The sequence below is a fragment of the Trichosurus vulpecula genome, chromosome 2 (genome assembly GCF_011100635.1).
Source record: "Trichosurus vulpecula isolate mTriVul1 chromosome 2, mTriVul1.pri, whole genome shotgun sequence".
Classification (NCBI taxonomy): domain Eukaryota; kingdom Metazoa; phylum Chordata; class Mammalia; order Diprotodontia; family Phalangeridae; genus Trichosurus; species Trichosurus vulpecula.
Window position 1 is genome coordinate 72,829,126 of NC_050574.1, and position 22,633 is coordinate 72,851,758.

At 46.7% G+C, this 22,633-nt stretch overlaps 1 protein-coding gene across 1 annotated transcript; it reads left to right on the plus strand.

Moving 5' to 3' along the window:
* The first annotated feature begins 1,222 nt into the window (after nucleotides 1-1,222).
* NT5C1A (5'-nucleotidase, cytosolic IA) lies at nucleotides 1,223-22,351 on the plus strand. Its single transcript, XM_036746819.1, has 6 exons — nucleotides 1,223-1,612; nucleotides 6,659-6,826; nucleotides 9,583-9,712; nucleotides 13,445-13,567; nucleotides 16,372-16,556; nucleotides 16,871-22,351. The coding sequence occupies exons 1-6, from the start codon at nucleotides 1,496-1,498 to the stop codon at nucleotides 17,237-17,239; spliced, it is 1,092 nt and encodes a 363-aa protein (XP_036602714.1). The 5' UTR covers nucleotides 1,223-1,495; the 3' UTR covers nucleotides 17,240-22,351.
* Nucleotides 22,352-22,633: the final 282 nt, after the last annotated feature.

Consider the following 22,633-nt stretch of genomic DNA (forward strand, 5'->3'; position numbering starts at 1 on the left):
ATCTGTCAAATGAAGGTGGTCCTTTTTGCTCTAAGTCCTATCATCCTAGTGCTGATCTCGCATTTGGTCTCCATAGACCTTGCAAGTGTCTGGACCCCGAAAGGAAGGAAGTGAGGAGGTTCCTGGCTCAGAGGAAGTCAGCAGCTCATTCTCTGCTGTCAGCTACAAGGGGTAGCCTTTGGATGGGAAGGTGGAAGAGAGCAGATGTCCAGCAGGTCAGCTTTCAGGGGCCAGGAGATGCCAAGTGCTCTGGTAATCTGGTAATGCTATGGCCCAGCATGGAAAGAATTTGGGGGTCACAGAGGGAAGTAGTATCAGAGACAGGCCTAGAACCTGGCTTTGTGGCTGTGCTCTTCACACCAGGCCTTAAAAAGCTGCAGTCCTTCAGAACTGCTCTCCTGGGCTCAGATCCCAGGGTTCAGTTCTGCCCAGATACCCCTCCCATTGGGTCCACACCCCCACCCCCAGCTGCTTCTGCCAGTTCCCTGGGACACAGGCCAGAGGCCCCGACGCTGCCCAGCAAAGGGGGGAGGGGGGAACAGCTAAAGTATGTTCTTCAGTCGGCTCCCTCCTTTCCCTCTTCTCTGCAAAATCAGTTTTCCCCCCTTCTGAGGATTTTCCCCACCTCCCCGGAGGCTCTAGATTTAGGGTCCTGAGCTTTCAATTCCCTCTTCTTTTTCTCCTTCTTCTGCCCCTCCCACTCTGCCTCCCCCTCCCCTCAGCTGTCCCCTCAGGCTGGGAAGGACATGTGTCCTTGGAGGGATAGGGTGAGAGTGTGGAGGGGGGTCCTTCGGTTGCTCAGATTAGAACAGCTCCAGGCTCCCTAGGGTGAGAGAGGGGCAGGAGGGAGGCTAGCCTTACAGCCATATAGATTGTGAGTGCCTACAAATGTATGGAGATTTGCATATACATGTACATACGTATAATACACATGCGTGTATATTGCATCGCTTACACATGTGCCTGAATGTGCATATACCTACATGATACGTTTGGGTGTTGTGTCTATATGTGTGTGTACAGACACAAGTTTATGTGCATATCCCTGCAATCCATATGTGTTTCTATATTATATATGCCCTTACCTATCTCCCACTGCAGGAGGTTGCAGCCCACCAGGGAAGAGACACCACCCCCACCCCCCACCCCCTGTTGGGTGCGCAAGCGCCCAGGTCCCGCCCCCCCGCAAATAAAGCAGCTCCTCCCTCTGTCCCTCCCTCCTGTCACCGCAGGCTGCTTTGCTACTGAACAACCTTCTTAGCCATCACCGGGACAGAGCAGCAGGCTTTGGGTCCGGACCAGGGTTTGTCCGCCTCCCTCTTCAGCTCCCCCTCTGCTCCCTCTCCCCTTCTCTTCCTCCTCTTCCCTTCTTCCTGCCTTCTCTCCTCATCCTCTTCTCTCTTCCTTTATTCCATCTCCTCTTCCTCTTCTCCCCTGCCCCTTTCTCCTCTTCTGCTTTGCTCTCTTCTCCTCTAGAGACCTCTGGTCCCTCAGCATGGATTCTGGGCCTCGGGGGCCCTTGGGGACCCCAGACTCCGGGGGGAAACCACCAAACTGGCAGGAAGCCAAGACTTTCTATGACAACCTGGCACCAAAAAGGAAGCCCAAATCGGTAAGATATAGCCCTGTGTGAGCCCGGGAGAGGGGGACCCCAAACCCTGATGAGGGAGGGATAGAAAGACTGGGAGATAGAAGGAAGCTTGTTCCCTGGTCAGAAAAACTGCTAGAGTGAAATCTCCGCTTCTCTCCTTCCCCTCCCCTCTCCTCTCCTCCCCTCCCCTCTCCTCCACTCCCCTCTCCTACTTCTCCTCCTCCTCTCCCTCCCCCCTTGTCCCCTCCCAGTCTCTGGCAGGGACTGGGTGTTTATTTCAGTTCTGGCCTGGGCTTTGTGCATCTCCTCTTCCCCATCAGAATGCCCTCCCCCTCTCTCCTTCAATCAGCCCCCAGCCCCTGGTCACAACCCGGCTTCTTGCTGTTGAGTCTCAAAGCACGTGTCTGTCCAATTGAATTAAATCTAAATGAATGGAATGGGGTGGCTTCCCTGTCCAGACTCCTGGCTCTGGGCTCTCTGGAGTGTAGGGCCTGGGGATCCCCTGTCCAGGATCACTGGGGGCTCTAACCACTGAGATTCTCATTCCAGACTGCCTACCCCGACAGTCTCTAGAGCTAGATGGAGCCCCGGTGGAGCATGGGGGCACTGACATTTAGGCAGAGGGGCTGGGGAGGAAGGGAGGGCCTCAGACCGTTGGCCCCAGGTAACAGACAGATTTATCCTCTGGTTTAGAGCTGACCTTAGACATAAGTAGCCCAACTACCTCGTTCTACAAATGAAGAAATGGAGTTGAAGTGATAGGTTCAGAGGGTAAATAGTGGATCCAATATTGGAATCCAGGCTACTGAAGTCCAGCCTGCTTCCTGTTCCGGTGGAGAGACTGAGTAGCCCTGTCTGCTGTCTCCTTCCCTACTGACTGCACACATGCCCATGTCTCTCTCATCCTCAAAAAACTTGAGCTTTCTAGCCCCATTCTCACCCTCTGTCTCCTCTGACCTTGTGGTCAGAATCCTCGAAAAGGCCTGTAGGACAGGGCCTCCACTTTCTCGTCTCTCATTCTCTTCCTAACCCCTTACAATCCAGCTTCTGACCTCATCGTTCAACTAAAGCCACTCTCTCCAAAGTCACCGTGATCTCTCAATTGCTAAATCCAAAGGCCTTTTCTCAGTCTTCATCCTCCTTTACCTCTCTTCCTTGACACTCTCTTCTCTCCAGGTTTTCAGGACACCATATTCTCCTGGTTCTCCATTTACCTATCTGACCTCTCCCTCTCTGTCTCCTCTGCTGCATCGTCTTTCAAGTTGTGCCCAATAACTATGGATGGCCCCCAGGGCTCTGTTCTGGGCCCTCCTCTTGTCTCCCTCTATGCTACTTGGAGATCTCATTTGCTCCCATGGATTTAATGACCATCTCTATGCTGATGATCCTCAAATCTACCTGCCTTAACTTCTCCACTGGCCTTCAATCTCACCTCTCCTGCCTTTCACACATCTCAAATTCAGCACATTCAAAACTGAACTCATTAGCTGTCCTCCTAAATCCTACCCCTACTCCCTTCCCTATCATTGTAGAGGGCAACCCCATCCTCCCAGTCCCTCAGGCTCACAACCTTGGATTCATCCTGGATTCCTTCCCATCTCCCCCCACTCCCTCCACATCCAAGCTGTTGCCGAGGCTTATCAACTTCTTTTCAACATCTCTCTAATATACCCCCTTCTCTCTTCTGAACTGCCACCACCGTGGCGCTGACCCTCATCACCTTATGATTAGACTATTACAAAAGCCTGCTGGTGGATCTGCCTGCCTCAAGTCTTTCCCCACTCCGGTCTACTCTCCATTTGGCTGCCAAAATTATTTCCTAAAGTTCAGGTCTGATGATGTCACCCTCCTCCTCATTAAACTTCCGTGGCTCCCATTGCCTTCAGAATCAAATATAAAATCCTCTAATTTTCTGCTCAAAGCCCTTCCTAACCCAGCCCACTCCCACCCCACTTCTAATTTTCTGGTACCTTACTCCCTGACACATACACTTTGATCCAGGGACAGTGACCTTACTATGCCTTCAACAAGACACTCCAATTCACAGCTCTGGGCATTTTTTTCTGGCTGTCCCCCATTCCCAGCCTATACTGGCTTCCCTGGCTCTCTTCAAGCCCTAATTAAAATCTCATCTTCTACTGGAAGCCTTTCCCAACCCCTCCTAAGTCTAGTGCCTTCCCTCTTTTAATTATTTCCTATTTATCCTGTATAGATCCTTGTTTGTACACATCTGTTTACTCACTGTCTCCCCTGTTAGATTGTGAGCTCCTTGAGGGCAGGGATTGTCTTTTGTTTCTTTTTCGCATCCCCAGCTCTTAGCACAGTGCCTGGCACATAGTAGGCACTTAATAAATGTTTACTATCTGACTAATTGACTGATTGGTCCTCTGAATGAGGTCCAAATTGAAGACAACTCGCTGGACAGCAGTCAGATGCTGAGCAGGAACAGATAAGGGATTAAGGACTGTCCAGAATTCAAGGTCTTGGAGGAGCCCAGATTATGTCCCCCTGCCCCCTTTGCTCTCCTCTATGGAGGCAGCTCTCAGGGTAGACACACAGACCCCACCCCTAACTGCCCTAACCTGACCCTGGAACTCCTCCTGGGCCAGCCCTGCTCAGCTGAGGCTCCAGGAGGACCCATGGCTAGGGTTGCAATAGACTTCCCAAGACCTTGACCTTCTGGGCTTTAAGCCAGTGCTGTCCCCCAGGACTCCTTGACTTGGGAACTTCATACTACACTAGGTCGCCCTTTCCCTCTAAAGCAGCCCCTTCTAGTTCCTGATGCCCCACTTCTGCTCCAGTTTCTTCCCCCCAAGTCCTGAGGTGGACTTGAAGGAAGGCTTCTGGAGCCCTTGTTGCCATCACCCCCTTCCCTTCTACCTTACCAGAGAACAGAAAGCTGAGAATAAAAGAGACCCCTCCCCCAAGTCCAGTCCTGGGTGCATAGAATATCCTCCTTTCTCTCCACAAATTCATGGCCCTGTTTTGGCCTATGGCCCTGACTTTACCCTTACTCACTACCTCTGGGAAAGATTTTAGAAGAAAGATAAATGGAGAGCAGACCTCAGCCTTCCTTCCCAGGACTGTTAGAAAGAATTCTTGCACTTGAGGTAAATTTTGTGGGGGATATATGGTAAGAGAGGATAGTACGACCCCAGATCTAGTCAAAGAGACAGTTAGGGGATAGCCCACCTCCTGCCTCCCAGAGAGCGACCAAGAGACCATCTGAGACCAGCCAGCCTGGACAGGGTGGGGGAGTGCAAGGGCCTTGGGAACTCAAGCTTCTGCTTGACATCTCTTCAGACACTTGATCCTTCCTTCCTTTCCTTGATCCCTCCTTCTTTCCTTTCCCCTCGCTTCATTGTGTTGTGATTAGAAAAGCAGCTTTTCAGGAAACTCTCTCACTTCCCCAAACCAGCCTTTCCTGGTGCCTGGGTGGAGATAGAAAGACAGAGACAGAGACACAGAGAGAGAGACAAAGAGAGACAGAGAGAAAAAGAAACCAAGCGATATATGTATGTAGGTATGCGTTTTTGTAGATGTATGGGTACATGTATGTATATGAGGCATCTGTGCATCCCTTCACATGTGGGCCCCCAAAACACTCATCTTGGGTTCAGATACTTTCTGGTTAGCACCTACTCAAACCCATAGCTCATGAGCCCCCACTGGTGTAATTACTTTTATCAATCAGCCAAAAGACACAGTAATTCTTTTTTTTGTTGTTCTTTTTCTTTTTTAACATGTGTTTTAAAATTTTGCACTCTAAATTCTCCCTCTGCTTCCTGCCCCTCCCCTGCTCATTGAGGAAGCACACAATAAGACACCCATTATACACGAGGAGACAGTAATTCAAAGCAAGCTTACAAGTTATGTGACTCTAGACAAATTCTCTCACCTCCCTAAGCCTCAGTTCCCTATTTTATAAAATGAAGATAATACATGTACCCCCTGTTCCATGGGACCGCTAGAAGAAAAGTGCTTTGTAAGGCTCAGCTCGTTCCATAAACGGTTCTGGTTATGTGTATTATTGCCTCTTGTGTGCATATGTGTGACTCTCTGTGTGTAAACATGTATGTACATCTGTGTTCTCTCCTCTACATCAGACTGCACTGAAGGGGAGCCTGGGAGACCCAGACTAGGAAGGAGGAGACGGGATCCTACCCTCAGGAAGCCCTGAGTCTGAGCAGATGCTGCTCCTCCAGAGGCAGTTAAGTGGTGTAGTGGATAGAGTGCCTGACTTGGAATCAGGAAAACCTGAATTCAAACCCTGCCATAGACACTTATGAGTTTTGTGGCCCTGGGTAAGTCACTTAACCTTCCTCAGTTTCCCCATCTGTAAATTTGAAATAATAGCACCTGTCTCCCAGGGTTGCTGCAAGAATGAAATGAGATAATATTGGTAAAGTGTTTTGCAAACGTTAAAGCATTATATAAATACTGGTGATTATCTCAGCTTGAAGAGAGGAAAGACACAACTTCAAACTTGGGGCTCCCTGAGGCCAGGACTATGTCTTATCTGAGATGAGGAGAGGAAGGGAAATAAGCATTTATTTAGTACCTGCTATGCACCAGGGGTGTGCTAAGCACTTTTTACAAATATTATCTTATTTGATCCTCACGACAACTCTGGGAAGTAGGTCCTATTATTGTCCCCACTTTACATTTGAGGAAACTGAATCAGGCAGGGGTCAAGTGACTTGCCCAGGATCATGTGGCTAGCAAGTGTCTAAGCACAGATTTGAACTCAAGTCTTCCCGACTCCACACGGCAGTCTATCCACTGTGTCACCTAACAGCCTGAAGGAAGAGGCTGTGGTCTTTTCCCCCTTTAGGGTGGATGATGGGGTGGGGTGGCAGAGAAACTGGAGGACAGGGCTATGTTTCCATTTCAGAAGGGCAGGGTCATGTCTACCACTGCACTGGGGTTCCCCAAGGGCAAGGTCTTGTTCTTCCCTCAGGCTGAGAGTTTCCCATGGGAATGATTGTGTCTTCTCTTCCCTCTGTCTTCCCAGCACCCAGCAGGGCTCTACAGCCAGTGAGTCACTTTCTCTCCCTTTCTCTGCAGCCCAAACCCCAAAATGCCATCACCATTGCGGTATCATCGAGGGCCCTCTTCCGAATGGAGGAGGAACAGCGCATCTACAAGGAGAAGGGGGTGGAGGAGTATGTTCGGTACCAGCTGGAGCATGAAAATGAACCACTCAGCCCAGGGCCTGCTTTTCCCTTTGTGAGGGTAAGTGTTTGTGAGTCCGGTTCATCCTTCCCTTCTCCCATCTTTGCCCAGCCTGACAATGCCCAGTCCTACAATGGAGATTGGCAGGAAGGGTTCATTCTTAGGATCCTAGAATTTAGAGCTGAAAGGACCCTTTGAGATCATTTTGTCCTCCAAAGGAGGAAACTGAGGCCTGTTTGCGCAACCAACATTTATTAATCACCTATTGTGTACAAAGCCCTGAAGATATAAAACTTAAATAAAACAGAGTACCTGCCCTCATAGAGCTTAAAGTCTAAGGAGAGACAATAGATATTGAAGCACATCCTTTCAATGCTTTTTGATCAGTGAGTTCATCTCTATAGATCCCCCATGGGCAAATATCCTAACCCCTTTATGCTGCCTTTTATGACCTACTATGGCCGAAAGATGAATCACTCTACAGGCAGCACACAGGTGTAGATGTGACATCCCTACACAGAGCTAGACTGGTCCTTGGTGGCAGATCCGGTCTCTCAAAGCCTTTCCAGCTTGGTAGGACCTACAAGAACCGATGCTTTGCAAGGCCAGAGGCAGCTCCAGACCACAACAAGGTAGCAGAGGAAGAAGTCAGTGGAAGGTCATTTTTTCAATACATAATATCACATTATGCGTTCATTAGGGAGATGCCAGGTATGTTGTGAGGTTCCAGGTCGTTCAATCCAAGGTGAGGTCAGGGCGTACATCGTAGAGGAGGTGGCATTTGAATTGAGCTTAAAAAGATGGTTGGAATCAAAAAGTCAAAGAGGAATAGGGAAGATGTTCTATGGATATGGGCTGCTAGAGGGATAGAGGGCTAGGCCTGGACTTAAGAAGACCAAATGAATAACCCACTAAACAACCACAAACAAATCTAGCTTGAGGGAAGGAATAAAAGGCTATGGGGGTGGAGGATACAAAGGGAATTCTAATCTGACTAGAACATCCAAAGGAACCTCCAAGTCAGTGATGCACTGAGGAATGTTTAACAACCAGCTCTCGGAAGGAAAAAAGTGTACTTAGCACACTCCGAGGCTTAGTCAGGAAGACTCATCTTCCTGAGTTCAAATCTGGCCTCAGATACTTACTAGCTAGGTGACCCTGGGCAAGTCCTTTAACCCTGTTTGCCTCAGTTTTCTCATTTGTAAAATAAGCTGGAGAAGGAAATGGAAAACCACTCCAGTATCTTTGCCAAGAAAACCCCCAAAGGGGTCACAAAGAGGTGGACATGACTGAAAAATGACTGAACACTTCCTGACTTCCTGACTGTGCATCTAGTAACTGTATTAGCTAGCACGCTTTTCCTTTTATCAAGTCTAAATCTTCCTCTCTGAAACTCCCCTCATTTCTCCAAGTCCTGCCCTTGATGGCCAAGCAAGAGAAGCCTTTCACAGAACCTTTCAAATATCCAAAGATAGTCGTCATGTCACCTCTAAATCATCCCTAGTTTCTTCCACACATCCTCTTATGGTGTAGTCTCCAAACTTCTTGCCTTCCTGGTTGTCCTCTTGTAGATACGATCTAGCTTTTTTATGTCCTTCCTCGACTGTGGCACTCAGTCCTGAACCCAATGTTCTAACCTCGTCTCCTCTGCAGAGAGTAGTAATGACCATAATAAATATACTCTCCCTGCCTCCATCCCAGCCATAAGTGAAGACCGAAGATCCCTGGATTTGGTATCGGCAGATAAGAGTTTAAATCTTGGCTTGGGTACTTACCATCTGTGTAGCTGGGAAAATAATTTCCTTTCTCTGGGTTTCAGTTTTCCTGTTCTAGAAAATGAGATGATTGGACCAGATAATCTGCCAGTGTCCGATCAACAAATGTTTATTAAATGCTTACGGTGTGAAGAGCCCCGTGTGGGGTTTTGGGAAGAGATACTGGTCCAGCTGAGACATAAACTCTGCCCTCATGACTCTCATAGTGTAGCAGGAGCATAAGACACAAACACAGGTGACCATGATGCACACAATTACACTAAAAGTGCATTGGAGAGGTACCAGAAAGTATGAGATAGGAAGGACAAAGTTGTCATGAGGAGGTGGGGAGGGACAGAGGTTAGAGAAGGCTTCACAGAGTGTTTGTTTTGTGATGCCCACAGGACACAGAGAGGGGGGATGAGGAGACATCTTCTGATACTCCTTACCCAGGGGGATACTCCTCACCCAGGCTTCCTGGGTGACCTACTTGGGTGACATTTTGCTTATTCTCTCTAGATCTCTGGTTTTCTTTTTGTACGATAGGAAGGATGCTCTTCTCCTAGTGACCCATATGGATGGTCCTGGGAGACCAGCTAAGGAAACCTCCCAAGACCCTTCTGCAGGCTAACAAGTATCTTAGAAGGGGAATAAAGTCTCAAACAGATAGAGGGAGCAATGCACTCCAATTTCAGAATTTAACCCTCGAGAAAAATTCACAACAAAAAAAACTGTCTGGACTAGGAAATGGAGGAAAGTTATGGAGGCACTTTCAGGACACAACAAACAGATTGGGTTTTGTTTGGGAGGGTTTGGAGGGGAGGATCAGTTGCTGGGTGCCACTTGCTGTGAGAAAACTCAGAGGCCTATTAATAGGATTTGAAAGATTCTCCCTAGTATGACTAGAATGGGACCTGGAAGCAAGGGAGTAGCTGGAATGTTATAACCTTAGTAGGCAGGTTTATTCTCTGTTCTGTGGAAAACCCAGATAAGCTGAGGAGCACCTTGAGGTATAAGGAGGCCCTATGGGCTAGGCTACAGGCTCTCCCTTCCCCTGCCCAGGCTCTGGAGGCTGTGAACACCCGGCTTCGGGAGCTGTATCCTGACAGTGAGGACCTCTTCGACATCGTCCTCATGACCAACAACCATGCCCAGGTTGGGGTCCGGCTTATCAACAGCATCAACCACTACAGTAAGTATGGGGGAGGAAATGTAGCCAGGACAAAAGATTCACCCACAAACCGTCCAATCCAGTAAACACAGAGGGAGCCCCTTCTGTTCCCCAGGAGCTATGCCAGGCACAGAGATACAAACACAAAGTAAGAACCAATTCTTATCTCCATTCCATCCGAGGATGTGGGAGAAGAGGGAACACAACACAAACCCAAGTATATAAAGGATAATTTGAAGAGAAAGGACCAAGCAATAATAACCAAAAGGGATTATGGAAGGTTTTCCATAGCAGATGGTACATGTTCTGAGCCTTGGAGGAAGTTAGGGATTCTAGGAAGCCAAATGGGAGGAAGAAGTATATTCCAGGCATGCAAAGGTATGGAGGTGGGAGATTAAGGACTGAGTTCAATAAACAGCAAATAAGTTAGTTTGGTTGATATATGGAGTGCATGCAGTGGAGTAGTGCATCTGAGAAGGTGAACTTGAGCCAGACTGTGAAAAGTTTTAAATGCCAACCTTAGGCCACCTTAGGTATGTCCCAGAAAAAATTGGGAACCACTAACATTTCTTGAGTAGAGGGAGTGACATCATCAAACCTATGCTTTTAGGAAGATTGTTTTGACAGCTATGTGGAGAATAGACTAGAGAGGAACTGGAAAACGGGAGTCCAGTTAGGAGGTAGTTACAATAGTTCAGGGGACAGATGACAAGGGGCTGAATTAGGGTAATGGCCATATTAACAGAAGAAGGGGATGAATATGATGAGAAGTGCTGTGGGGATAGAATTAAAAAGAATTAGCGGCTTATTGGCTATGGGCACTGAGAGAGAGGGAAGAGTTGAGATGACTCTGAGATTGTGAACCTGGGTGTGTGGAAAATTAATGGTGTCCTTGACAGAGATAGGGAAGCTTAGAGAAGGATCCCAATGTGTATGTGTGTGTGCCTAGACATGTATGGAAGATAATGAAGTTTGTTTTGGAAATACTGAGTTTGAGATGACATCCCGAGACATCCAGGTAGAGAGAACCAGTGGGATCAAACAGGAGATAACGAGGCTTTTTGGTGATGCTCAGAAGGTTATATCTGTAGATTGGGAAGTCATCTGCATAGAGGTGATCATTGAACTCATGGGAGCTGATAAGATCTCTGAGTTAGACTGTTGAGGAAGAAAAAAAAGGGAGATTATGGTAGAGTTTAAGGGAATTAGGGTTAGGGTTATATTCTGTTCAAGGGAACTCCCACCGTTAGGGGTCAGGACTCTTCTCTCTGGATTTGCTCTGCTAATACAGCATAATGAGAACTGGAAGGGACCTTTGAATAAACGGTAGAACATAGAACATTAGAGATGGGGGGATCATAGCACACAGTATGTCTGAACTGGAGGCAAGGGAGTATCTGGAATGTTATAACCTTAGTGGGCAGGTTTATTCTTTGTTCAGAACATTGAGGGTGAGAGGCTGACAGGTAACATTGACAGTGAGAGGTTGATGGCCACTGTCTGAAGCTAGCCCCGGAATGTCAAAGTTTTCCCCATCAGACGTTGGATAACCCTTTATTGAAGATCTCTTTTTTAAATTTTAATTTATTTATTTAATATATTTAGTTTTCAGCATTGATTTTCACAAGAGTTTGAATTACAAATTTTCTCCCCATTTCTACCCTCCCCCCCACTCCAAGATGGTATATATTCTTGTTGCCCTGTTCCCCAGTCAGCCCTCCCTTCTGTCACCCCACTCCCCTCCCATCCCCTTTTCCCTTCCTTTCTTGTAGGGCAAGATAAATTTCTACACCCCTATTGAAGATCTTATAAAGAGGAATCTCACTCAGGTCCCTGAAGACCCTTCCAAATCTGTGATTTTCCAATTCTGTGACCTGAGAATGTGGAATGTTGCTCCCCACTGGAAGTGACCTGAGAGTATAGAACATTGAAGGGTAGAACTGGAAGGGTCCTTAGCAGCAGGGGGTAGTGCATACAGGTGCCAGACTTGTATTCAGGAGAGCCCTGTTGGGTCTGAATCTAGCCCTGACACTTACTAGCTGTATAATCATGGGAAAGTCACTAGCACTCTCAGTACCCCAGTTTCTTCATCTGTAGAATGGGGATTATTACCCTTATGCTGCCTAACTCAAAGGACTATCATGAGAAAAGTCCTCTACAAACCTGGAAATACCATATGGATGTGAATTGTTCTCACTGATGTTGTCAATATTAGACCTGGAAGGCACCTAGACCTAGAAAGTCAGAACTGGAAAGGATCTTAGAACATAGAAGGTCAGAGGTAGAAGGGTCCTTGGAACATAGAATGTCAGAGCTTGGGAGGGGTCTTATAACATATAATATGAAATTATGATGATGATAATTTTTCTAAAACTTAGTTTTCTCTTCTGTAAAATGGGGATAATCGTGCCTCATAATGTAGAGGGGAAGAAAGAAACAATTTTAAAAGTCTTAGAGAGGGGCAGCTGGGTGGCAAAGAGAGAAAACCCTGGCCCTAGAGTCAGGAGGACCTGAGTTCAAATCCAGCCTCAGACTATTAGCTATGTGACCCCAGGCAAGTCACTTAATTCCATTTCTTCAAAAAAAAAGTCTTAAAGAGACATCATGACTGTGTAGAGCACTAGACTCAGAGTCAGGAAGGCTTGGGCTCAAATCTTGTCTCTGACATTTATTCTCTGGATGACCCTGAGCTCTCTCAGCCTCAGTATCCTCATTTGTACGATAAAGATGATGCTGGCACCCACCTTACAGGGAGACAAAGTCTATAAAGTGCTTTGCAAACTTTAAAGCATCTACATAGATGTGAGTCATTCTTATTAAAACTCCAGAAATGGGAGTTACAGGAGTTGCCTGTGTCCATCCGTGACAATGACCTTGACAACACAAGATAAATAAGGTCCTGGAGCCCTTCGTATTAGCATAGCCCCACCCACCTCCCACCATCCTCTCATCAGGGTAATAGGACATCATTATACATTACACATAGTACTACTCAGTAGCTGCATGCAGCTCCCCCAAAGTGCCCTGGGAGTGTCATTTCAAAGCCTTACCCTTTGAGGACAAGGGGGCAGTCTGATGTTTACACATTTGTCAGTTTGGGCCCAACCCTTTTCCCCAAAGCCTCATCCAATAATAACAGCTCATATTTCATAAACTTTCATTTGTGTTTACAAAGCACTTTCAATCTATTAGCACATTTGATCCTTGTGATATCCCCTATTTTTATAATTTTAAAAATTTAATTAATTTAATTAAATTAATTTAACCCTTAATTAATTTAATTAATTTTATTGAAGAAGAAACTGGGGCCCAGAGAAGGGCAGTGACTTACCCAAGGTCACACTAGTAAGCTTGTCTAGGCTTGTCTAGGTTAACTAGCCTCAGGGTCTAGATTTGAACATAAATCTTTTTCTATGTCCTTACCGATACCATGCTGCCTCTTAGAAGGAGAGGCCATCAGGAGAAAAGTGGTGTTTACCCGTCCTTGGTCACTTCTTGAGCATCTTCTGAATGTGGAACCACTGTGCTAGCTTTTCTTTCCTCCCACAATTAGTCAAGATACCCTGTATCCCATGGGCCCAGCACCAATAGCCCATGGACAACAGAGCCAAGATGGTGGCACCAACCCACTGGATTTGGCCACGAGGTGCTGAATTTTGATCATGACTTTACTCTATCATCAGGTGGGGCTGAGTAGGCCTGCTTGATACTACCTGGCTTGGCCTCAGTCTCCCCTCTAACCCTTTTCCCTAGACCTGTTCATTGAGAGGTTCTGCATGACGGGGGGAAACAGTCCCATCTGCTACCTGAAGGCCTACCACACCAACCTCTACCTGTCCTCTGATGCAGAGAAAGTGAGTGAAGCCATTGGAGAGGGTGAGTCTGGGGTTAGACCTCACTAGAAGAGGATGGGCCAGGGGTGTCAGGAAGTCTTGGAAGACTAGAGAAAACCCTGGAGAGAGCCTCCTGAGGGAGGATCCTGCACAATGTCGAGGGTGGTGTTGTGTTCTTGGTTACCATGACAATCCGAGTGGGGAGGTACTCTCTGGGATATGGGGCTGAAATGGAGTCTTCCATCTGTGTCCCTGGGCTCCGGGAACAAATAATACCAATGATTACTCCTGTTTATACAGGTGTCCCAAAAGTCTTGGGATACTATGAATATCTTTTTCTTGTTCAGTCATTTCCAGTAGTGTCCAACTCTTCATGACCCCATTTGGGGTTTTCCTGGCAAAGATACTGAAGTGGTTTGCCATTTCCTTTCCCCAGCTCATTTTACAGATGAGGACACTGAGGCAAACAGGGTTAAGTGACTTGCCCAGAGTCACACAGCTAGTAAGTGTCTGACGCTAGATTTGAACTCAGGTCTTTCTGACTCCAGGCCTGGTGCTCTATCCACTGCACCACCTAGCTGCCCCTATAGATACCTTTTTGCTACCTACAAATGCTCTTCTCACAATATCTCTGAGAGGTAGGTCATACAAGTATTATCAGTCCCATTTTAAGGATGAGAGAACTAAAGCTCACTAAAGGGAAGTAATTTCCCCCAACCTTTGTGATGGAGTCACACAACTAATGAGTGTCAAAGTTACAACTTGAACCTGGGTCATTCTGGGTTCTCTGTGGACTTGTTCCTGTATATTTAGGGAAGAGATCCCCCCCCCCAGATGGATGAGATCCCTGGGACCAGGAGTGGACTACTGTCCATAAACGTCCTGCAGTCATCTCCCCCCACCCCATCCCCCAATCCCAGCAGGGGCAAGAGCTCCTTGGGGATGGCACAGAATCTCTCAGCTATGCCTGAAGAACTGAACACCAGAAACCTCTGGAAGGGATAATGTCAGTGCTTGCATCACTTTGCAGGGGGTACACTGGTAAACTGGAACATGTCCAGAGGAGGGCAAACAGGGTGGGGATATGCCTGGAAATAAACACTGCGGTGACCTGGACCTAGATCCTTGCCAGTATGAGCCTCAGTTTCCCTATCTATAAAAAGTTCCCTTATAGTTCTGACATTCTCCAAGTTCTTTTCCAGCTCTATGTTCTCAGACCCCCTTTAGCTCTAATATTCTTTGTTCTGTGCTCCCTTCTAGTGCTGTCAATACTTCAAGGTCCCTCCTACTGCCAATAATCTGGCTTCTAAAATTCCTCCCATCTCTGACATTCTTTATTCTAGGAGCCCTCCATCTCTAATATCCCCTGTTCTAAGGCCCCCATTTTGGGGGCCTTAATATCCTGGGATTCTGGGAGTCTGTGCACTGTTCTGCCTGGGTAATATGACCAGCTTTCTTCTGCCTCTCTGTTAGTATCACCGAGCCTGGGCTAGGGCTGGGAGCCCTCAGGGTCTGGCCACAGGACCAGGAGTCCTTCCAGAGACTCCATCTGGTCAGGAAAGATAGCTCAGTGATCCCAATTCATCATACTCCCCTCCCCCACCCATTCCTCTCAGCATGGCCCAAATATGAACTGTCCAGTCTGACACATGTCAGACAAGACCCTGCTTCACTTCCCCAAGATCCTGAGAACAGTGGGGGCTGGGCTGTGAAAAGCTCTGGTCAGAGCCATCTGGGGAGCTGGGGACCCGCAGCTTTTCTACAGTGGAGAGGCTATCAGGACCCTGCTCAGGAGAACCCTTCTTCCTTGGGATTACCTGGGTATTCACGGCTCTGAGCAGTTTATTTGGGACAACTCCCAACTGGGGCAGTGAGGGTGGGGAAAGGAGGAGAAAAAAACACACCATCTGGGCTGGAACAGGCAAGGGAAAAGGGAAATTTCCCCTCCGTTCTCAGGTTTTTTAGGGCAGGACAGGCCTGGCATTCTGAAGGGCAGAGGGCACATTCAGCCTTCATAGGTGGATGGAATACAAGCTGGCTGCAGTCATACTGGGTGGTTGTGTCACCAAAGGGCTATAACAGAGAATACCCCTCAGCTCCCCACCCCACCATTCCTGGTCCATGGCCACCCTCCAAGACATAGATAGGGTATCTCCTCTTGGGACTGAAAAATTAGATCATGACCTTAGATTCATGGCACGTCAGAGCTGGAATAGATCTCAGAGACCATCTAGACCAAGGGCCGTCCATCTTTTTTGCATCCTGGACTCCTTAGGCATAGGTGAAGCCTATGGACCCTTTCTCAGAATTGTGTTTTTAAAATGCACAAAATAAAATACATAGGATTACTAAGGAAACCAATTATGTTGGAATATAGTCATCAAAATATTAACAGCAACAACAAAAACCCAAACAAATTCACAGATTAGAGGTTAAGAACCCCTGTTTAGTCCAATCTCTTAATTTTATATAGTAGGAAACAGCCTCAAAAACAGTGAGTTATTTGTAGGTAAGATCATAGGGACTTAAGAGGCCACTTTCTCATTTTACAGAGTGGAAAACTGAGGCCCAGGGAAGTTAAGTGAATTGCCCAAGGTCATACATAGTAAGCATCAGAGGTGAGATTTGAATCCACATCCTCTGACTTTAGAGGCAGGTCTCTTTCTGCTGTACCAGTGATGGACCAGGGCTAGAACTCTCGCTTCCTGACTCCCATCCCAGGGTGCCTTCTGCCACTCCAACTGATTAGTAGCAATGGCTAAAAGCCTGAGGATGGAAAGACCAGGTACCAAGGCACAAGCCTAGAGGGGGACTGGTCCCACACCTCTCCTTTGTTTCTTCCCAAAGGGATTGCAGCTGCCACCGTCTTCAGCCCCAGCAAGGATGTGGCAGTGCCTCAGAGCCAACTTCGTGTTGCGTTTGATGGGGACGCTGTTCTCTTCTCTGATGAGTCTGAGCAGATTGTGAAGGCCCATGGGCTTGACATGTTCTTCGAGCATGAAAAGACATATGAGAACAAGCCACTGGCTCAGGTATATGCCTAGACTCACTGAGCACCCCCATCCCTATCACTGAGCCCCTTCCTTACACTGAGCCCCAATCCTTACAGTGAGCCCTCATCCCTACCACTGATCTCTCCTCCCCATCACTGAGCCCCCTCCATCCCTACACTGAACTCTCATGCCTATCACTGAGCCCCCATCACTACAATGAGACCCATCACTGGTACTAAGTCCTCTCCCCATTCTGAGCGCCCATCCTCTCACAGGGCAATGGGAAGATCGTTCAGGCTCCAACCTGCCCTGGTCAGGTAAAAGATAGTGTCACCTTCACATTCTCCCCACAGGGCCCCCTGAAGGGTTTCTTGGAGGCCCTGGGGAGGCTGCAGAAGAAGTTTTACTCCAAAGGCTTGAGATTGGAGTGCCCGATCCGCACCTACTTGGTGACAGCGCGTAGTGCTGCAAGCTCAGGGGCTCGGGCCCTGAAGACCCTACGCAGTTGGGGCCTGGAGACAGATGAGGCCCTGTTCCTAGCTGGGGCCCCCAAAGGCCCCCTTCTTGAAAAGATTCGGCCACACATCTTCTTTGATGACCAGATGTTCCATGTGGCTGGGGCACAGGAAATGGGCACAGTGGCTGCCCACGTCCCCTATGGCGTGGCCCAGGCAGCCCGGCGGACAGCACCCGAGAAGCAGGCCCCCCCAGCAGCCCAATAGTCTTCCTGGTCATTCCAGCAGTGGGATCTTCTGAAAAAGGCAGAGGGGAATCCTGGAAAGGATGCTGGCCTCCAAAGAACCGGGTGTGACAGGGGGCCCCGGATTCTCTTCTCTGAGCCTCAGATTTCCCATCTGTGAAATGGAGTTAATGACTGACCCTATCCCGTAGGATCATTGTGAGGAAAACACTTGGTATAGTATCAAAATGGGAGCTGTTATCATTGTTATGGACATTCAGAGCTATGCTGGCCCCACTCACCCAGCCCTCATGATTCCATGTTGTACACAGGGATCCCAGCCCCCACCTGTCACCTCCCATCCCACAGTGCCTGTCTCATTCCCTAGGCATCCCTTAGCCAGATCTCCTGCTATGCACATCTAACCCACGCTTCTGTCCTGGGCACGCAGCCAGAACTAGCATAAAGACCCGTGCTGTTCCTGGCTGGGCAGGAGGCAGGGCCAATTCCATGCCCAAATCCTGAACCAAGGAGAGGCACTCTCTCAGCTGGATCCCACCGAAGAGTGGATGGGATCAAGAGGGACGAAAGGGAGACAGGGCAGTGTCTCTCGCCAGAATGCACTTGGGATCTGGGATCTGGGATCTGATTACCTGGGTTGAAATTCAGATTCTGCTACTTATTACCTACTTGACCTTGACAGAGTAATGTTCCCTCCCCGGCTTTAGTTTCTTCATTCATAAAATGAGAAGGAGGGGAGGGCTCAGGGGAAGGTGGAAGATTTCCCAGGATCACATGCGCTTCCAGATACAAGGAATCTTCTAGATCATCCATTCCCATCTTCTCATTTAACACTGTCCCCGAGAGTGACTTGCCCATACTTACTCACCTGGAAAGAGGTGGAAGCAGAATGTAAACCCAGGCCCTCAGGCCCCAAATCCAAAGTGCTTTCCACTATACTTCCCCCATAAAACAGTGCTCAGACCAGTTTTAGTCCACATCCATTTTTTTCCTACCTTGCAAAACTTTTGTTATCAAAGCACCTTCTCAAAATCTATGACGTTTAAAAACACACACATACACACACAATTTCCCGCTCTCATCATCCTTCTCTTCCCACTCTAACTTCCTCCTTCCCAACTCCCAGTAGCGGGGTAACATGGAGTGCATGGGGGTGGATTCCCAGGCAGGCTCAGGGTACCTCTGAGGTCCCTTCCAGCTCTGTACATTCTGTGGTTTTGGTGAAGGTGCAGGAAACTTTCCCTGGGGGCTCTAGCACAGTGCCTGGGCCTTATTGTTGCTGTTGGTTGTCTTTTGTTCTCAAAGAGGATCATGACATCAGGGAGGTGATGCCATGATACATAAGTGAATCTGATTTCACTGAGGCAGGGCTGTACAAAGTCACCAGCCTCACTTCCTCCTCCCGAGCCACCTGGGTCCAGTGGCCAGATATAGGTCAGGGCGACTGCAGATGGCCCTGAGGGCTTCTAGTGAGCCGTTGGGTGGAGTTGTGGAGTTGGTAAGGTCAGCCAATGGAAACAGAGCCTCCTTATAAGTGGTGGTAAGCACACTGTGTAATAAGAGTAAGTATGATGAGTGTAGACAGGCTTTCGCTACATCATAAGGTCCCTTTCAGCTTTCCCAGTCTATGTACTTTGAGCCTGTCCAGTCCTGACATTCTATGTTCTCACATTCTGTTTACTCAAGTCTTTTCACACTCTATTTCTGTTACTCTAAATGTAACCTAAAGTATTATATCTATGGACTCAGCCAGGCTACTGGGACATCCGTGGGCTGGGAGGAGAAAAGTAGAAACAAGCAAAGACCTAGTCACATAAGACAAAGCAGGGCCAGGCTTATTCTAACAGAAACCACAGCAACAGATGGCCGTGCATTCTGATTGATGGCTATGATTTAATTATTAGCTTTGAGCAAAAAAGAATAAGAGACTGAGAGTGGGAGAGAGAGAGAGAAAATGGGAGATTAACAGAATAATACATAAATGGAATCTGAATGCTGAGATAACAGAGTTAGGCAGTATTACAGGTGGCTCTGGCATTTAGATAGAGAAGGCAGACATTGGGGACTGTGACTGCCAAAAGCAAATAGACAAGCATGAAGTACCTACTGTGTGCCAGATGCAGTGTTAGGGGCTGGGTATGTAAAAAAGGAAAAAATAAAGTCTTTCCCCTAGAGGATCTTATGTTCTAATGGGGGAGACATGTAATTACGTAGGAGCAAAGAAGATATGTTGGGAATAATCTCAGAGAAAAGGCGTTAACATTAAGGGGGAGCAGGAAAGGCTTCTTGTAGAGGGTGGGATGTTGTTGTTGTGGTTGTGGTTGTGGTTGGTCCTTCATTCTCCAAAAGGACCATGGCATCAGGGAGGTGATGCCATGAAGTGCCAGTGAATTGGATCTAAGTGAGGGAGGGAGGGCTGTGCAAAGTCACCAACCTCACTTTCTCCTCCAGAGCCATCTGGGTCCAGGGGCCAGATTTCTATCAGGACAACTGGAGATGGCCAAGGATGCAGTAGGAGACCTTGGCCTTTTTAAGATAAGCTCTTTAACCAGTCTCAGTGTGACTGAGGCAGCACCCGTTCGGTGATTCAGGCTAGGTAAGAAATGAAGCAGAGAGCCAGAACATTGGGTGGGATTTTAGCTGAGACTTGAAAGAAGCCGGTGAAGGCAGGAGATGGAGATGAGGAAGAAGAGAATTCCAGGGAGGGATACGGCCAGTGAAAATGCCTGAAGGTAAGAGACGGAGTGTGTCCTGTGCTGAATAGCAGGGAAGCCAGAGTCACTGGATTGTAGAGAGAACATGGAAGAGGATATGGTGTAAAATGGCTGGAAAGGTAGAGGGGGACTGGGTTGTAAAGAGCTTTGAAAATCAAACAGAGGATTTTGTATTTGGTCCTGAAGGCAATGTGGGTGCCAACCATAGTTCACTGAACAGGGGAATGCTGTTGCAGCTCAGTGGTACAGTAGGTAGTGTACTGGGACTAGAGCCAAGAAGACCAGAGCTCAAATTTGACCTCAGGCACTTAACTAGCTGTGTGACCCTGGACAAGTCACTTAGTCTCAGTTTCCTTAAATGTGAAATGGGGATAATAACAACACCTACTTCTCAGGGCTATTTCAAGGATCAGATGAGATAGTGTTTGTAAAGCTCTTAGCCCAGTGCCTGATACATAGTAGGTGCCATTAAAATGCTTAATACTTACCTCACCTTTGCTTTAAGAAAGTCATTTCGTTTGTTGAAAGGAGGATGAGTTGGAGTAGGGAGAGATTTGAGGCGGGCAGAGTCACCAGCAGGCTAGTACAATAGTCCAGGCATGAGTTGGTGGGAGTCTGCACCAGGGGGCTGGCAGATGTTTTGAAGGTAGAATTGAAATTATAGAAATACTGGACCACTTTGGTCTAAAGGAATCCAAGAGGTGAGAACTCTCCTGACAATGAGCTGCTTAAAGAAAGATGAGAGCTCTGAAATCCTTGCCAAGGAATCAACCAAAAGACAATTAGAAAACAATTATAGATGAGCTGTAATGATGCCAGATAGAGCTGTAGCTGTGGGAGTTTACACAGGCACTTCTGAGAGCTGGAAGTGATTAGAAGGAGGCTGAGCAAATGAGCCATCGGGCTGAACGGCAGTGATTGCTGCCAATAACCCTGATAAAACCAGCAGCCTTTCTCCCAGGCTGAGGAGACCTCAAGGAAGCCAATTAAAGCAGAGTCCTCAGACCTCTCCTCACCCACACTGGCTCTTGGACTATGACTGCAGAACAGAAACAACTGACAGGCAGTTGAAATCTCCTAGTGGCATCACAGGACAGTTCCAGAGAAAGAGGAGGATTAAGGCAAGCTCTTTGATCCAGTGAGCTAGCATAGTCTAGGTGGTCTGTGTCTAGAGGTACCTCCTGTTTGTACTCATCTGTGTGCTTAGCAAGGGCAGTGAACTTTAAAAAAAAAAAAAGGATTGTATCTGTTAGAAGACCTGGGTTCAAATGTTGACTTTGGTACTTCCTAGCCACTTGACTGTAAGTCAAGTTTCCTCATTTTATAAAATGGGTGTTGTGATATTTGTACTACCCACCTCACACAGTTGTTGGGAGGGAAAGAGCTTTATAAATCTTCAAGAGCTATATAATTATGAGTGGTGTAGTGGAAAAAAAGTAGAGAAATTGTAGACAGAGGACTTGGAGTTAAATACCATCCCTGCCCCTCACCAGCTATGTGAGCTTAGGTAAGAGAGTTAACTTTTCTGTGCTCCTGTTTCTTCATGAAAAGTGAGAGCAGTGGTTCCCAGCAATTTTTGTTCCTCGAACTGCTTCTAACAACAACAAAAAAGTCCTGTAAACTCCCAAGGTAATTTAAAATACTGTTCATAATATAATTTCAGATTTATTCATGAAGGGCATATAATAATTATGATGATAACTTTTGCTCCTTACAAACTCCAAATGAAAATTTGCATTATATAAGTATGAAATTTTCTTCTACTTATAATTATGAAAACTCTAAATATAACATTATAAAACTATAATCAAAAAATAATTATGAAAATGTTATGTAGGACATTCAGTAAAAAAAATTAAAAGGAATCCAGCAAGACCTATGTTTATTTACTCTTACCTACAAGACTCAATATTAAATAAATTTCTTTATTTTACAAATTTTATGGAATATAAATAAGATTTTTAATGAAATAAGTTGTGACTTGGAAGGTGTTAAACATAATATATTAATCATATATGAACTACATTTCAGTGTTGGACTTTTTTATTTGAACAAGGTTTGGGGCTCAACCCCAACTAAATACAGATAGACTCTATTAAATTACTGTCCAGTGTTGCCAACCATTTCGTGCGAAAAGTCCTCCAGGGCCTCACATCTGTGGAATTCTCTGCCTTCTTTGGTCATTGCTTTTTAGACTATTATATAAAACTGGCCTTTGTAAAATGACCAACCTTAATTGAACGGTGTTATTATATGTGTGTCTGTTTGAAGCTATTCTCACATTTAAAAAAATGATATAAAATATCTTCTTCTAAATAATCTTCTAAATATTTCACATATATCAGTGATTTCATTGTATTTTGCTTTGAGGTGTTTTGGAAAATAATATTGCTTAACAAATAAACCAATTAATTTTTAAAGACTCCTCCAGATGGAAGAATTGTAAGAAAAGCAGGTAAGTTTAAATCAGAAAACAGTTTAACACTGCAAGGAGAGGCCACGTAAGGTTTGTTTCTGCAAAACATTTGTGATGGTCTGTGATGGTTCTAAGATGGCTCACAACACACGTGCCCAGTAATCATGGTGCCCAAACAGCAAGAATGAAACATCCATAACATCTTGATCCTGTGATTATATCTGACCATAATCACCAGCATTACATGACACTTTAAGGTTGGCAAAGCACTATGTACTTTATACAA

Bases quoted from the DNA above. Each gene is read 5' to 3' on its own strand.
- NT5C1A (XM_036746819.1), top strand. From the start codon at position 1,496: ATGGATTCTGGGCCTCGGGGGCCCTTGGGGACCCCAGACTCCGGGGGG. The intron at 1,613-6,658 runs GTAAGATATAGC...CTTTCTCTGCAG, and splicing joins CAAAAAGGAAGCCCAAATCG to CCCAAACCCCAAAATGCCAT. The intron at 16,557-16,870 runs GTATATGCCTAG...TTCTCCCCACAG, and splicing joins AGAACAAGCCACTGGCTCAG to GGCCCCCTGAAGGGTTTCTT.